This window comes from Anser cygnoides, chromosome 1 (assembly GCF_040182565.1).
Source record: "Anser cygnoides isolate HZ-2024a breed goose chromosome 1, Taihu_goose_T2T_genome, whole genome shotgun sequence".
In the NCBI taxonomy this organism is placed as follows: Eukaryota; Metazoa; Chordata; class Aves; order Anseriformes; family Anatidae; genus Anser; species Anser cygnoides.
The window spans coordinates 166,806,050-166,823,362 of record NC_089873.1 but is presented as its reverse complement, the minus strand read 5'-3'; the positions used below and the strand labels follow the sequence as shown (position 1 = coordinate 166,823,362).

General features: G+C 38.2%; 1 protein-coding gene across 2 annotated transcripts in view; it reads left to right on the top strand.

The window, feature by feature from the left end:
• Positions 1–17,060, top strand: part of SLAIN1 (SLAIN motif family member 1) — a 52,011-nt gene extending 34,951 nt beyond the window's left edge. The window contains exons 6-8 of one of the 2 annotated variants that reach the window (XM_048047483.2): positions 9,300–9,464; positions 11,350–11,629; positions 15,819–17,060. In XM_048047483.2, the coding sequence (XP_047903440.1) occupies positions 9,300–9,464; positions 11,350–11,629; positions 15,819–15,894 (521 nt within the window). In that variant the 3' untranslated portion in view covers positions 15,895–17,060. The remainder of the gene's footprint in view (positions 1–9,299; positions 9,465–11,349; positions 11,630–15,818) is intronic. The other variant, XM_066987256.1, reaches the window with a different exon arrangement.
• The last annotated feature ends 253 nt before the right edge of the window (positions 17,061–17,313 follow it).

Below are 17,313 nucleotides of genomic sequence, written 5' to 3'. Positions count from 1 at the left end.
GTAAAAGGCCACCAATTTTATCACCTGGTTGCCTTTTTTCTCAAAAACCTTGGGGTGATGGATCATCTGGTTGGTGTTGCTTAGGAAATCAACACGTATGGCTCCAGTTACTTGTTTGCTGGCATGACAGACAATCCTATAATAGACAGTACCACTATCTTTAGAGGAGAATTATCTCTTTATCTTCTGCACATTCACCCTATGACTCATGCAGCAGTGATCAACAGAAATAGAAAATGCTAATCATGAGAAATGTTTTACTTTGGCTGTGTTTTATTGGCAGACAAGGAGTAATTTTATTTTTTATTTTTTTCTGTATTAAAGATGTCTGAGTAGTGTTATGACAGTATCTTCTCATTCACACTTCTCATCATCTTGGCAACAATGTCTTTCAAGAACTCTTACAGGTTGAAATTGAGATAGACTGCAAAATAAGAATTTGTCTGAACCTCAATATGATGGACAATGTTTCACACTGTTACACTTCACCAAGGCAGATGAGAAAGAGTGTGTGATAGGAGAGGCTAAACTGTTAAGTCCCTTCTTTCAATATATGTGGAAAGTATCATGGATAATTAATCCAAATTGCGCTTTCACCATGCTGTGCTATAATACTGCCATTACAACAGTACTTCTCTCTCTTCCTCCAAAGAGATCAGTTGTGTTCTTGTATATGGAGTCAACAGTCTGGCCACTGGTTCATCTGGTCATTCACAGAATTCTCCATAAATGAAGAGTAATTTGCAAATAAATGTTGATTTTTGGCTCTCAGTCTGGGAAGAAAAAAAAGTGTTTAGTTTTGGCACCGCCTCCCCCAGAATTGTTTGTGTGTTTAGCTGGAGTACAATTTTTTTGCCTTTAAGAACAAACAGTATCGGAGGTACTGTTCTACCTGCCCTTAGTGAAGTTTGTTTGGTATGGTATGCTAGTTGAGATACTTATTCTAACTTTAGACCCGTACTACCTGTATTGTAAAAAATATGCTGAAGATGTGATAAACTTGGAAAATTTCAATACTTTTTTAAGAGTATACTCTTGTGTATATGTTGAGTAGTTTTAATATATTTCTTCATATGAAACTGGATTAAGAAGTGCCTTCAAGAAAACAAATGGAAAAGATAAAATGTTTACCTAGACTGAATGTCCCAGCAAGCACTCAAATGCCATAGCCAGGTTCCCAATGGCTGGGAAGACAGTCCCCTAGCTGTCACCCCCATAACAGAGTTGTTTTGACAAGGCTGAGAGGAGCTTAATGCTGGCCTGAAGGAAAGGGCATGGGGAATGAGCTGTCAGCAAACAGAGGCTGGCAGTCAAGGTGACTGTGCAGATGCAGACATGCGTGCCTTCTGGGGACTGAGGTGGCTGCTTCTCCTTGCCATTTCCCTTAACTGGGCTTGCAAAGGTCTGAGCAGATAAGACTTCTGATTCATTGCTCTAAATGCTTTTGGACTTTTTAAGGGATGAGTAAAGAATGTTTTATTCCTAGGATGCATTTTGTGTGTCCATACACATATATTGGATGGGATCTGCCTTGCTGATGGAGACACCTATGTTAGATGCTGGGATGTAGGTGCCCACATGTGAATGCAGTGCCTAGTTCAGCTGCCCACATATAAGCAATTGCTGCTGTATGAGGTGCTCTGGTGCACCTGCTTGACTTCACCAGAGACATCTGTCAGTGCTGTTCAGATGCCTTAGACAAAACAGGATCTCTCAAAAGGCGTTACGTTTCTGTGTGGAGGTCCACTAGAGCCAATGACCTGCTTATTTTCCATTCACAGGATGGCATTTTAGACAACAGAGAGATTGTCAGTCTCGTGTGTGGCCCCTGGTCATCATGTACTTGGGGTGAAAGTATGCTCACAGATGTTTTCCAGCTGTCATTGTTCTTGCCAGTGTATTTTAGCAAAGTGCTGCCCATTGCTGTAATTTTAACACTCTGCCATGCTTTAAATTGTCATACATCTATTTAAAAATGCCATACCATCTAGCCCTTTCTCTCAGGCCCAAGTTCTTCTTCTCCACTTATCCCACTAGCGAAGTGTCTGAATGAATGGGACCTGTCCTGTACGCTGCCTGGTAAATAGTATCATAAAGTGGCAGGTGTGTGCAAATGTAAATATGTTAATATGTGTTTAAAGTATTTAGGACCATCTGTAGCACAGGCTGGAGACATACCCAATGTTACCTCTAAAACAACATTTTGTAGCCGTTGCCTACAGTGTGTATAGGCTATGTTTGTTTTCTAGTAGGTTTTATTTCCAGTTCAGCCAAGAATTCACTAATAGAAAAGCTTTTGTTTGTTTGTTTGTTTGTTTGTTAAATTATACCCTCTCCTTAAATCAGTTTTGTCTTTTTTTTTTTTTGTAACTGTGGCACACGAGTAATCGCTTTCATTTTAACTTTATTTAAATTATTATTTTTTATTTCTGTTTCATCTCTTTATTCTTTTTAATAGATGTTAATATTTATGCCTTTTATTATTTCTGATTTTCTGAGACCAGAAGTAATGGAGCGATAGTACTGTGAAAACGTCCTGAGCAGTGAAAATCCAGGGTAGACAAGATACTGAAAAAGAAACTGGTCTTCTAGTGTTCAAGCCCATTTTCCAGATCTTTAGATAAACTTACTGATAAAATTTTGTCCTGGTACTCTGTTTTTCATGTTCATTTTAAAGTGCCCATTGGTATAATATCTGAAAATTGGAAACTCTGTACTTTAGACAAAATTATTCCAGCTAAAGAAGACATTTATTGTAATGCACTAAGAAGGACCAGATGAAAAATACATCCTTCACTGAGTAGCAGCAGTGTGTGCTTCTTGGTTAATTTTAATTTGCATTTTCCATTAATGTCTCATGTTGTTTTTTAACATTGTAGCCTGGCTGATACCTTCATAAACAGGTCACCAATACCATTCATTTTAAAAATATTGCTTTCTCTTTTCAGAAGTTGTTAGTTATGAGTTATTTTATTGCTTACACTTCTGGGGAATACATTTTTTCTCAAACAAAACTTTATGAACATCAAGTGTTGCAAAACCCTTGCCTCATCTTGAAAGTGCACGCCTTCCTGCCTTCCTTCCTCTCTCTTCCTTCCTTCCTTCCTTCCTCTCTTTTCCTTCCTTCCTGCCTGCCTTTCTCTCTCCCTTCCTTCCTTCCTTCCTTCCTTCCTTCCTTCCTTCCTTCCTTCCTTCCTTCCTTCCTTCCTTCCTTCCTTCCTTCCTTCCTTCCTCTCTCTTCCTTCCTTCCTTCCTTCCTTCCTCTCTCTTCCTTCCTTCCTTCCTTTCTTCCTCTCTCTCTTCCTTCCTTCCTTCCTCTCTCTCTTCCTTCCTTCCTTCCTTCCTTCCTTCCTTCCTTCCTTCCTTCCTTCCTTCCTTCCTTCCTTCCTTCCTTCCTTCCTTCATCTCTCTTCCTTCCTTCCTTCATCTCTCTTCCTTCCTTCCTTCATCTCTCTTCCTTCCTTCCTTCATCTCTCTTCCTTCCTTCCTTCATCTCTCTTCCTTCCTTCCTTCATCTCTCTTCCTTCCTTCCTTCCTCTCTCTTCCTCCTTCCTTCCTCTCTCTCCTCCCTCCTTCCTTCCTTCCTCTCCTCCTCCCTTCCTTCCTCTCCCTCCTCCCTTCCTTCCTTCCTTCCTTCCTCTCTCTCTCTCTTTCTTTCTGTACAATAGCAGCATTTTAGGGTCAGTAAGTAGGTCTGTGTTTAGATACCAGTTCAGTATAGACTGGCCTTGATTTGTGTGTTTGAAGGGGTGAGAAAAGGCCTGTTCTTACTGATTTACTGGATGTTTTTCTGCTCTTAGCCTCTCTCTAAGTTCCATAAGGAAGAGCGAAATCAGTAAGAAATTTTAGCAGACTATTAAAGAAAAGGAGAAAAAAAAAAAACTTTCTCAGTCATCCGTGAAGTTTTACTGAGAATAATGAACAGTGGAAAGAAGTCATGGAAGGATAATGGAAAAATCTTTAATATGCTTTAGGGATCTATGGAGGGAGACACATGCCAGCATGAAGTGAAGTAATAAATCTGAATAAAATCGAAGTGTTCAACGTAGCAAAATGTAAATATTGTCAATAATGAAGAATGGTGTCTCTTGCTTAACTGAAAAACTTATTTTTAATTTTCAATCTGTATTTGTGTTTTTACACCACTGATGTTTCCACAGATCTTCAACTAGACCCTGGTGTATTTAGGATGTTACAAGCATCATTTATAAATGTTATAAGCATAACAAATGTAATGCATATACTAACTCAGGTCTTTGAAGATGAGGAAGAGAAATTAACAGTATATATCCCTTAAGGTGAAGTTGTAATTGAGTACTTTTTTTTTTTTTTAAGGATTTCAGAACAAACTCTGAATATCTAAATAATATAGGGCATTATATTTAATAATAGATAACCACATATTTTTTATTTTTTTTTTTTTTCTCCTTAACTTCTTTGTGCATTTGGTACAGATAAAGTGGGGTTGAATTTGCAGGGTTTATGTGAAGGATTTAAATATGTGAAAGAAACTGCTAATGTAGCTTAAACAATGATATTGATTTCTCTGAGACAAAATAATTATGATTCATTGTATCACATTCCTTAACTATAGTGCACTTTTGGTCAGGCATGTAAATCTGTTCAAATAAAATGTCGACAACACCTAAATAAAAAAAACAATGAATGAATAAATATATTTTAAGACACTTCACTATAGATCCAACATAACCTCTCCTTGCGCTTAGTCTTGTTCCTGTCATTAGTCATTAAATGTCCAAATTAACCTCAGTTTGGTGTTTTTAAATCTGGGCTAGTTAGTCCTATTAAATATATGACAAATGATCCTTCTTTCATAACACTTATGCTGATAACCTGCCAGTTTTACAGAGTGGATACAGACTAATCAATCTGCAAGCTGCTGGCCGTCCATTTGTAGTCCTCCAATAGGTATTCCCATAGTTCATTTTAGGTTTTGTTTTCTTGCTGTCTGCTAACACCTTTCTCCAATTCTAGAAATCACTGACAGGTTTATATATACCATTTGGATATTTCAGTCTGACATGGCATAAGGACCTGTTGCATAGACAACATTTTTATCTTTCCTAGTATTCTAGGAAATATCTGTTCTCAAAACTGTTCCCTCAGACTCTGGGCCACTTCTGTGAGATCTGAGGGGATCATAATTTAGAGACATTTATTCATAATCATGGGCTTCTAGAAGTGCTTTAGTGGATGAAGCACAGAGGATGAAGCTGTTTTGGCAGAGAGAAGATAATATTTTTCAAGGAAAAATAGGAAACCCAAAGATCAGAACTCCCAGTCTGGCAGCCCACGAAGATCTTACCTCTTGTGGTGCAGCTTTGCTCCAAGTACAAAGCCTGACTGCATGCAGCATGGATGTTAATCTTCAGCTGGTGATAGTATTTGGACAGAGGAAGGAGAGAAATGGTGAAACGTGGGAGGCCACCAACAGAGCTGGAACCAGAAGACAACAGGCAGGTGCTGCCTGTTGTGGAGTCCTGCCAGAAAGATGTTGGATTGCAGATCCCTGGCTGATTTCAGAGAAGAAATGGCATTTGGGGAGGAAGTTCTTGGAAAAATCAGAACTGAAGCAATTGGGTAAGAGGCAAACTGCTGTCTTTACTGTAATTTCATAGACTATTTTACAAGGGACATTTTTGCCTGCTTTTTGACCAGTTTCTTTGCTGTAGTAACTATGATCTATGCTATGGGGTGGTCTTTTCATGGACACTTTCAGGTGAGGGCAGAGGACCTCTGTTTCATAATTCCTAGTTTTTCCTGTGCTGTAGGCAACGTGCAGTTCAGCATGGATGCGACATGGAGGAGGATGTGTAAACATGCAATAGGAGATTTTTTGTGGATCATTCTGCTGCAGATATGAGAAACGTGGGCAATGCATGCAACCTAAAGAATACTCATGAAGTGACAAGCACGTGTGTATACGCATGAACTACTCTGAGAAGGTGGTAATAACCAGAAACTGATGATTACTTCTGTTGCATGACCTATCGTTGCATTTTGTACTTCACGTTTCAAAAATTTCAGTAACGCAGTGTCTGTAGGTCATGCTAATACATCTCAAAGAAGGCGGGGAAAGGCAAAGGTACATCTGTGTTGCCTTATATGGCTACATCCTACTTAAATATCATATTTATCTCAGCCCAAATTTTAGATGAGACTCAGTAGTGGATCACAATAGCTGTTGATACTGTGGAAGGCGCAGGTGCTGTGGAATTCCTCACTGGTGTTAGAAGCCACATGTCCCTAACAGAATGAACTGATCGCAGCTCTACTGCTTCTCTCCTTCTCTCTGTCAATTTTCTCTTCAGTCTTAGAAGAGCAAAGGGCTCTAAAAAGGGAATGTGGCTTAGCGAAATATTTTTGTTTTCTTCTCATAGATTTCCAGCAAGTTCATATCTAGTCATGTATCTTTGGCCTGAAATAATATTAAAATCACATAACTTCCATTGTCTACTTCTGTATACCACGCTCACAGAAGACAGTTTTTCACTGAAAACATCTGTAAGACTCTCCACTGTTCTTAGGAGGGGAACAGGTGGCAGAACAAACTTCAAGAAAGAGATGAAAGAGAATGCATCATCCAAGGAAATGAAAGCTGCAGAATACTATTGAGATGAGCATTTCTGGGTTTTCCTTAAACATAACACTGACCTGCTATTTTCATTGCTTTTCAGGGCCATTTATCTCAGCAGACAAAAGGAACCATCAAAGAAGTAATGCAGATGTTTGATGGATGAAAATTTGCAGGTGCAGCAGGAATTTGCTGCCCGAGGACTGAATCATCAGCAGAGCAGACTGGTGGAACAACAAAGGACTCATGAACAGAAGGCAAAAGAAATGGCCACCCTTGACACAGAGGAAATCCAAGCTACTTCTATACATTTTTTTTTCCTGCTACTGTAGCTGCATCCACTGGACAGTTCTAGGCACAGATTATTCCTATTGTGGCTGATGCAGTCCCAGAGTGGAAAAGCATGTAGATTCCAAGGAATTTGGCTTATACTGTGTGATACGTGGATAGTATTAGACAAAAATCTATTTTATGCAGTGCAATCTACCCTACCACCATCCTACTGCTCAAATGATTTTTTGCCAAGTGCTGTAATTTTAGCCTAGGATTTCATGGCCTAGGAGCTTAAAGGGTTGGCCTGGTCTTCAAAATAAACAGTAGTTACAGACATCTTATGTTCATGAAATTTCTGCAGCTCTGGGAAGTTCCCTTTCCAGTTTGCAAAATCATGAATATTTCAGAAATAGGAGCACACAGTAGCTATGTGGATGCCATTGTTCACATCCCCAGGACAGTTTTGGAAGCCTGATAACAGTTGTGTTTTTACTATACCAGTTATATGAATACTTACCTGAATCACAATAGTAATCCCTTTGCTAATGTTTGTTGCTATACCACTGAGAGTTTCAGTTTGCCAGTGTCAGTGATGAGCCACAGAAGCATAACACCTCTAACTCTTTGATGAAGAGTTACCCTTTAGAGAGGTTCTTCCAATTCTATTTCATATTGGGAAAGATTTATTAGGATTTAGCTATGCTCTAGTTTCTGGGAACTCAAAACTTCCCTTTTCTTGCACTGAACACCTCCCAGACTTACCTCCCGCACTTACTGTTTGACTTCAATAATATGAATAGGGCTATGTAAACTATTTCCTAGATAGCAATGGTTTTCTATGTTAGACCACCTATGCAAGTCAACCTTAGTTGGTATGGAAGGGAAGACCAACAAGGGCAGGTAGGCACTACTAAATGGGAGTTGGGATATGAGGATATTAGAAATGCTGGACCTTTGAAATGCAAAGATGTTTTGAATATTTGTAGAATCCTGTACCAGTTCTTATCATGAGGACCAGTCATAAGAACAGCTACAGTTGTAGCCTTGTGATGTGACAGTTCACTGGAGGTACATAGGCATCATATGTACTTAAGTTACTGTTAGTGACTGCTAATACATTGTATAGATAGAACTATACTGTCACTTCTTATTACGCGTCAATTGTTATCAGCTTTAAGGATTAGAGGAGCTCATGATAGTGCTAAATAGGTTATATATTTATGTGAACTGATTAACAGAGACTCCTAAGTCAATCTGTTGTTTCTGTGAGTTGAACTTGCCCTGTGTGGGTTAAGAGGTCAACCCAAAACAGCAGTTCCAAGCCATGTGTGATGTGTTATTCCTGTGCATAAATCCAGAACTGTAATCTCAAAATGCCCTGTTTGCAATTGAAGAGAGAAGTCACAGATGCATTTTACAGGAAAAGCGCACCCTTGCTTTCTGTTGCGGTGTAAGAACTGGAGACAGATCTGTACCATGCTTTGGAACCTACTGCAGGGACATGAGCTGGTGGACTGCACTGAGAACAGTACCACAGGAAACGTAGCCATGTCAGCAGCATCACAAAATTTGAGGCCAATATTAGTCTTATTGCCAAACAGGACTTAATGAATGATCTGTTATTTCCACGCACTGGTGCTTTACTGAAGTCTGTCACATCACAGGAGGCAATTCAGAATTCCAGTCTCTTAGCCACTTAAGTTAGCTGTTGAGCCTGGCCCCAGATATCTCATTTCCAGCTTTCTTTTTATGCAGGACCTTATCCTACAGGCCTGCTCTGAAAATGCCCACCAAATCAGACACCACAAGTGGGATAGGAGGGAGACCCACCAGATTTGAAAATCCTGATGTCAACCCAGGTCTCCAAGCAACTGACAGCATCACGACTTAGCAGGTTTTGTGCATGGCCTCCTGCAGAAACCTAACATGCTAATAAGGTTAGGTACTGAATAGATTTTTTTTAGCATCTCATTGGCACCTGAAAACAAGACTTAGTCACTTATGATGGATTCATCTCACCTGTCTTTAGACATCCACAATGTAGATATTCTGACTGTCACTGAAGCCTTTGTATTCACTGCAAAGAAATAGGCACATTTAGGGCATGATTCATCTGACCTATTTTACACGTTTACATGAAAATCATCCTTATTATTACACTGTAGTGTTTAGATCTTTGTTATCCTTAAAATGCATTGCTTATCGATGTTTTATAAATGACTTGTGAATAATTGTGGTATTACAATAATCAGAAGGGTTCAATCGGTAGGCTGTCAATTATGTATTCCTATTCTTCCTATGGAGCAAAACCTTTCTTTGTCTTGAAGGAATTCAGTTTTAATTTTGAATTTTTACAGATTTTTTTTCAGAGGCTCCTTGTATTTGTTGCAAATTCTGACATGACTATGGATGTTGTGCTTTTTTGCTTCAGATAAACTCCGAAGAAGCATGCCGAACCTAGCTCGGATGCCAAGTACTCCCACCATTAACAATGCTGCTGGCTTTGCTAGTTCTCCAGTCACTGTGAGGAACAGTCAGAGCTTTGATTCCAATCTACATGGAGCGAGTAATGGGATTTCAAGGATGCAGTCGTGTAGTAAGTACCTGTGTTCTTTGGCAGTGTGCAAGGGATCAATAGAGTGGTAAAGTATATGTCCCTACTTTATGAAAAATTAAAAGCAGGCTGTGTTCCTTTTACACTGGATTTAATATAGCTCAGGATTTTAAAGCTGCTAGTTTGGAAGGCAACTTCTAGCCAATCTTGCAGTATTGAATGTCATCACCACCTTTATTTTCTTTGCCCACTCATTTTTTTGTCAACCTTTCAACTAAAATTACAATAATAATAATTAGTAGTAGTAGTAATATAGAAGAACCAATAATGCAATTAATTCATATAAGCTTAGTTTTTCAGCTTTGATACTAGAATTTAAAACATTGCTTTTCTTGGTAATTTACACAGTGCTGTATTTTACAGTACACAGTATAAATACCATCTCAAAACACATGACCTCTCTCCTGTTGAATTTGAGCCACTGTTCCGTGCAGATGTGGTAACTGCAGGATTATATCCTCAAGTATATCATACTTGTTGAGTGGGTGAATTAAAATGTCTCTAATAAGTTTAATTTAGTTGACTTCCAGATGGCAGGGGTGCAGTATTGATGTATTGGATGTGGAATTATGAATGTAGAATGTCAGCAAGACATTCTTTTCTAGCATGATTGTTGAGATACTCTGATGGGGAATGGAAAAAGTGGATTTCATTTGACACAGGGAGGAGAAGGAACTGAACTTTTGCCTCCCATTTCCTATGAGGTTTTGAAGGGATACGTTGGCAAAACCTGTTCTTCTGTGTATTTTCCTTCAAATCTGAGCAGAATTTTCAAATGTCTTCAAAAAGATTAAATTGAATCTTTTCTTGATAGTACACCTTAGTGCTGGATTTAGTTTGTCTTATTTTTGTCCTTTTCTAATAGGAGATTGGAAATAGTTGTTCAGGGTCCTACATGGAACTTGCATGGTAGTGTGCTGAGAGTTTAATTTTACTTACTACTTTAAAAATACATGTTTATCTGTGTGTTTATGTATGTAAATGTGTGTGTAAAATGTAACTCTTCTGAAATAACTTTTTTGAAAAATATAAAAAAAAAAAGTGCCAGCATTGGGTTTTTTAAGGAGCTGTGTTATGATGAGGGTTCCATAGCAATATATTGCCATTCTTGTTTAATTGATTCATATATCTGTTTCTTCAACCGTATCTTTAAATGTAGTTAGGATGTCCTTTTTCAAAGAGTTGAAAAAGGATTGGCCTGTGTGCGGTAGTCGGTTTATGTCCTTTAGGCTTTTTACAGTTTGCTTTTGATATGTGGACTCTGAAATAGATGCATGTCTGATGTACACCAGAGGGCAGAATTGTGTAGAGAATCTATATATAAAGCTTGTGGAATGGGTAGCATTGATTTAAAATGATAGTTTACATAGCATCAGCTTTGGAATATGCTGTTATGTTTGGGACCTTTTTATAGCCTTTTGATTGTTTTTATAAATAAAGCTTAGACTTTTGTGATGTTTTGTAATGCTTTAATGCAACATGCATTAAACAAGATACGGTTACAAGCAATCTTAAAAAAATCTAAATGATCTAAAAGTAATTAACTCAGAGCTTCAGCAGTTTTAAAGCTCTAATTGCATAGGTGGAATTAGTGTGCTTTTAATGAAAAATGAAACCTCTTTGAGGGAAGAAAGAATGATAAATAGGGGGTGGGATTTTTGTTTGGTGTGGGGATGGAACAGGGTATTTTAGTTCGGTGCAGGATACAGTGTTGGATCCAGGGGGTTCTTCAGTAGTTTATAATTAGCAAGATAATTGCATAATGATGTGTTTATTTGTAGTTAGATTTGTATAGAGATGAGCATTATTACCTGGCCTCATTTGTTGGGTACTGACCTTGTTAATTCCTTTCTACCTCTCCTAACAGTTCCATCGCCAGGACAGCTTCAGCACAGAGTTCACAGTGTGGGACATTTTCCAGTGTCTGTCAGGCAGCCTCTCAAAGCTACTGCCTATGTAAGCCCAACTGTACAAGGCAGTAGTATTCCAGTGTCCAACAATTTACAGCTATATTCTAACACTGGGATCCCAATGCCAAACAAGACTGCTAGTCAAGGGACTGTGGGGCGCAGTGCTCTTCCAAGACCCTCATTGGCCATCAATGGGAGTGGCATACCCAGAAGTAAAATTGCACAGCCAGTTCGAAGGTAAGAGTTAAACAGGCCATTGTTCCTGTGTAGCTGGCCTTAGCATGGATTGTGTTTTGTTTATTTGTTTGTTTTCCTCTGGAGTATGAATCTGGGCTATAAAGGAGAAGTATTTCTAGCTCCTAGTGCTGAGTCAGTGAATGAGTGAAGATTTAACTTCACAAATAGCGATGGACAATGCCTGCTGGTAATTTCTAATAAACTGCATTACAGATAGAGTGTAATTACATGAAAATAAGAATGTAATGCCACCCACCAGTAAGAAATCAAAACAAATGGATATCTCGTAGCATTAGTATATCTGACTCACCATCTTCCAGACTTGTGCCAACTGCTATTTCAAGCTCTGAGGATGAGCATGAGAAAGATTTGCATGCCTGTTGCTGTAAAAAGCAACAGACTGTAAAAATACAACTTGTGATGTTACAGAATTATGATGAAGGAGATATTTTGGATGTCTTCCTCTTGGGATGAACCAGCATCTTGTCAATTCCAGCTGGGAAACAGTAGGCAAGCTATACTGCTAAACAAATGAATTTTTGCGTTTTGCAAGAGAATTGTCTCCAAATATTTTTTTTTAGGGTAAGCACTAAAATAAGCCTGAAGAAAGAACTATGTTTTAATCACCTTATAACATCCGGGAGTTAAACTCTTAGTTCTATGTGTCATACATTCTATGATTAATAGGTGTTGAAGTTTCTCAAAAAGAAACTCTTATCAACTTCTGTCGACTCTTCCCACTATTTCTTCCCATCACATGCATCCCTCCTGTTGTGAACGCCCGCTGCTTGACCACCTGGTTTTCTGTTGGATGAACCGTCAGTGTTTAGCTTTCACCATTTTTATGCTTTTCACTAGGTACTTGCTAGATCCGGAATAAGTTCAATTGCTCACATTCTCTCTTTGGTTGAGTTACGAAGGGATTACACTGATGTGACTGACAACAGATTTTGACCAACTGCAGTGAAACTTTGATAAAAAGCTGTCAGGTTTCTTCTTTGATGGAGACTGTACCATGAAATTTCTATTATAACCTTCTTCGCTCTCTGCTGGATCTCTCTCTGTTAGAGTTCTTCATAGTAGAGGTCTTTCTTTCTTTCTTTCTTTCTTCTCTCTCTCTCTCTCTCTCTCTCTCTCTCTCTCTCTCTTTCCCTCAACTTCATGTTCTTCTGCAGAGCTCTTAAATCTTTCATAGCAACATGTGAGAAACAAAGACTTTCTGGGCCACAAAGACCAGTCTCTTGCTATTTTTTTATTCTTCCTACAAGACACAACCTTAAAAAAAAATAAAAAAATTAAGAGGTTTCAGTGGGAGGGTGAAACACTGTAGTCTCAACACACTTTTTTTTTTTCTATTAGAAGCTCATTCAAATTTATCTAATTCAAAAGCTATTTATAGTCCAGAAAGTCTGGGGTCCCATCTTCTCACCTTTAAATGTACCTTAGCAGCATCATATGTTGCTGTAGAACCAGACCAATGATCCTGGAAGATAGATTGTGTTTACACTGTGTGAATGACAAGTTTATAGGACTCTAAAAGCACAGACAGATTGGAGGTCAGCCAACAGTTCTTTAAGACCCTAGTTTCATTTTATTTATTCATTTGGAAAATAAAAGTGGCTTCAGTGCATACAAAATTTTCTTGGAAGGAAGTCAACCACGAGAGGCAGATTTTCTCAGTGTTGATTTTGTCACTGTGGTCATTTCTAAGGAATGGTATTTCTGATTACCAGTTCAAGAGTCTAGCTTCTATTAGTATACGGAAACTTTAAATGGTTTTAGTTGTAACTTCATTGAAAGTAGAATATATATATATAGTAATAAATCAGGTGTTCAGGACGAAGTGCACATTCAGAGCAAAACTGTCTTTATTACCCATGGCCAGACCATTATGTAACCAAGTTACTGGTATTGTACATACTTAAAATAGATTGTTAGACACTTTACATAAGCCCTAAAGTTTGTGAACTTCAGTATTTACTGCACAGAACCAAACACATGAGGGAGTGCTTTTGACAATTTGTAAAATAAAATTATTGTAGACAAAATAACCAACTTGGCTAAATACTACCTGCTTTTCTCCTTATCATCAGCGATTCATGCATCCCAAAGCAGTGTAAAGAAATTGTAATGAGTACATTCCACCTATGTTTAGCTTTATAAGTGAGGCAACATTTTTTTTTTTTCTGTTAAATGGATCCCCCTAACCACCAGCCCTCTCCAACTCCGTGCTCTGGACTTCTTGCAGACCCACCTTCCTAAACTGCTTCCCCTACCTGCCAGTCCTCCACTTTCCATCTTCACCCAGGAGCACAGTGGCAGGGGCAAGGTGAGCCGGGAGCCATGTGGAACAGCCAAGCTGCCCCACAGTACCCAAAAAAGAAGAGCAGAGCCACGGCAGTGACGAGGGTCAGCCAACAGTCCCCGTCACCAGATGAGTCCCCAGTGATGAGGCAGGTCTCAGCTAAACCAGGATGTCAAGTCAGCAGGTGTGGATTTAGGTCATCCCATGCAGCCTGCAAAGGCATGGCAGCAACCTAAATGCAGCCATGGAGTGAAGGTGGGAGGCTTGGTTGTTCCTGCTGCCTTGTGCTGGAGCAGGCTGACTGCAGTCCAGCTGATGATAGGTAAGTTGAAAGAGTCTCCATACCCTCCAAAACTTTGTTATCTCAAAAGATGTAGCATCATACTGACAGCTTGTGCTTATTTTGAAGCAGTTTTCAATGTTGGTGTGTTTTCCTGTTAAGCAGGAGTTCAGCTCTGGATAAGCAGCAGTATTCTTATGCTTATTTTCGTCTTAGCTAATTCTTCATTACTTTTGTCCTCTCTGTTTTCTCTTGAACCTTCTCTTTACCTTGTTAAATATGTTTGTTTGTTTTTTTTTTCTTCCTAAAAAAAAAAAAAAGAAATGAAAGCAGCAGTTGTAGAACAAGGCAGAGGCTGGTCATATTTTATGCCTAGATTTATAATAAACTGGATTTATAGCAAAGATAAGGAATACTGCAACAAAGTGGAGACGCACAAAAACATCTTGGCTGAGCCTAAGTTTACCCATCTTTTTTACTTAAGTGTAATTTTTTGTCCACTAAGAAAATCAGTTGTAGCAGAGATGTGAGGCGCTGCTCTGATGACTGCTCTTGGCTTACTGACTCTCTTACAACATACATCTGCTTTTTTCCATGCAAGGGTGTTTGGAAGGGAGAGGAGGCATCAGTAAGTTACAGCAGTTACCATTAAAGGAAAAGTAGAGAAGTGAGAGAACAAGGCCTAAGACCTGGTTTTATAAGAAACAATTTCACAGAATTGGGACAGTTTATTTTCAGCAAACTGTGGTGTAACTAAAATATGTTTGTCTTGTCACCGGTGGTTTGACATTTAGGCCAAATCAAATAGTTGTTTGTTTTTTTGTTTTGTTTGTTTGCTTATTTAATATTATTTAAAACAGTTACTTCATTAGTAAAAACCTGGCAGTTTTGGAAGATGGTCAGCAAAGATTTTTTTAATAAATCCCTGTTCATTAATGAGAGATACAGCCCAGGTGTGAGGGTGTGGGGCTGGAGGACCGCGAGCTCTCTGCATGGGTAGTGGTGTAGGAACTGGCAGCTCTCTGACTTTGGCTGTATGATGGAAACGTGTAATCATGTGTCTTGGATAAGAGGAGCTGGAGCAGGACTTGATACAGTTCTTCAACTGATAAGATGCCTAAATTCCTTAGTGCCTGCATAGTGTTTCTATAAATGCTGTTTTTGTTTGTTTGTTTGTTTTTGAGAGCATGCTGAGCACGACAGCTTTTTGGATAGTATTTCCCATTACATCTTTGCTGTCTGTCTCTGTTGGAATGTGCGTTGTCCATAGTGACAAAATAGGTTTATATTTATATTTTTCAGAGCCTTTAACCTGAAGAACTAAATCTTCCCATTTTGAGGGGTCTCATGTATCACTAGGATTATTCACTAAATTCCTTTTTGCAATCCGTTATCCAGTGACACTAATGGGATCTCATTCGATGTCTTAATTTCACCATAGGTCTTTATATTTGCATTAACATGTAGCCAGGAATATGCTAGAGTGAAGTCTCCAAGCAAGCTACAAAGCCAATATCACTACAGATGTGAATGGCATTTGCTACCTTGATCTTTCACATGAAATACGACTTCCTTTGTCTTTTTCTGTGATTTGTTTCATACAGTTTTCTTCAGCCTCCTAAGCCACTTTCATCGCTGAGCACGATGCGGGAAGGAAACTGGAGAGATGGCTGCTATTGATGAAAGATGCCCATGAACAGTGGAAAATAAGTAACGTGGATTTCATTACCCAGCTGGCTGGGTAACAATGACTTGGGAAAGGAGGGTCATGCAGTATTATTTCCCCTGGGATTTTAATATGTAAACATCCATAATGCAATGCCATTTTTAAAAAAATGAACATCTTATCAAATATTGCACTTATATCAGTTACCTGAACAGCTGCATTGTTATCAGACTAACAGTAGCAGTATTATCACACAGAAGTGAAGAAAGTATATATGTGCAAAGTACCAGAATATTTCCTCTGAAAGAACTTGGAGCTAATGCTTTTGCAGCAGCTTTGCCATACTGAAATTCTAAAATAATTTATTCCTTGTAAAGGCATCATGCATTTATTTTGAATTTGGAGGGGACTTAATGTGTGTTTAATTTTTTTTAGTGTTTCCAGTACATTTTTTTTATATACTTGACTTCATTTAAACTTGCCTGAATCTTGAACAACAGAGAGATAATCTACCTTTTCTGTGCCATAAATAATATTTTTGGGGTAATGTACTTTTTTAGCGCTAGGAACATATCTTACAAAATTGTACCATTGGCAATACAAAGCAGTATATTTATGTTGCAGAAGCACAAAAAAAGTAGCATTCACTCAAAACTGCCATCCAGCAGGGTCAGCATGGTTTTGTTGGTCTTTCACTGTTTGTTCAATTGTTAATTTATTGTCATAGTGTTTTGTATTTAAAATGGCAGCATAAGTCACGTTGCACTTACCAAGATACAATGATCTCTACAACTATGTTTGGTTTTCAATACTTTATTACAAAGAATAAAATTGTAATGTTTTATTAACAGTTGCTTATGAAAAATGAGTTTTAATGCGAATAAATCTTTTTGATAGATCTTTTACAAATTCCAATTGCACTAATCAATGCTTTCTTATAATGGCATATGACCTAATATTTGATTACAACTGTGTATACTGCTGTTTTGGAATGTTTCAGAAATAAAGAATCTATTTCAGCAATAATGCTGTTCTTGAGTGTGCAATGTAAACATTGTCAGAATTTAGTAAATTGACATCTACTTAACTGCTGGGGTTCCTGTTACTTAACGTTTATATTATGCTGCATTTTTGCAATTAGTAAGTTCATCTTAATTCTTAATCAAGTTATGAAGCCATAATTTGCATGGAAGACAGGTAAACATTGTTTTTAAATCAATCAATTATGTGTTTTTTTTGTTGTTGTTGTTGTTTTGTTTTGCAATTTAATATTCAGATTCTGCAAGTGCAAATGTGACTTGCAATGTACCAAGCCTTTCTTTTGCCATGGATTTATCTCTGAATTTGCTTGGGGACCTGTTTTTATTAAAAGCGCAAACTAAAATGAAAAACAAAAGGTAAGAATTTAGTGGTAAGTAAAACCTATATTACGG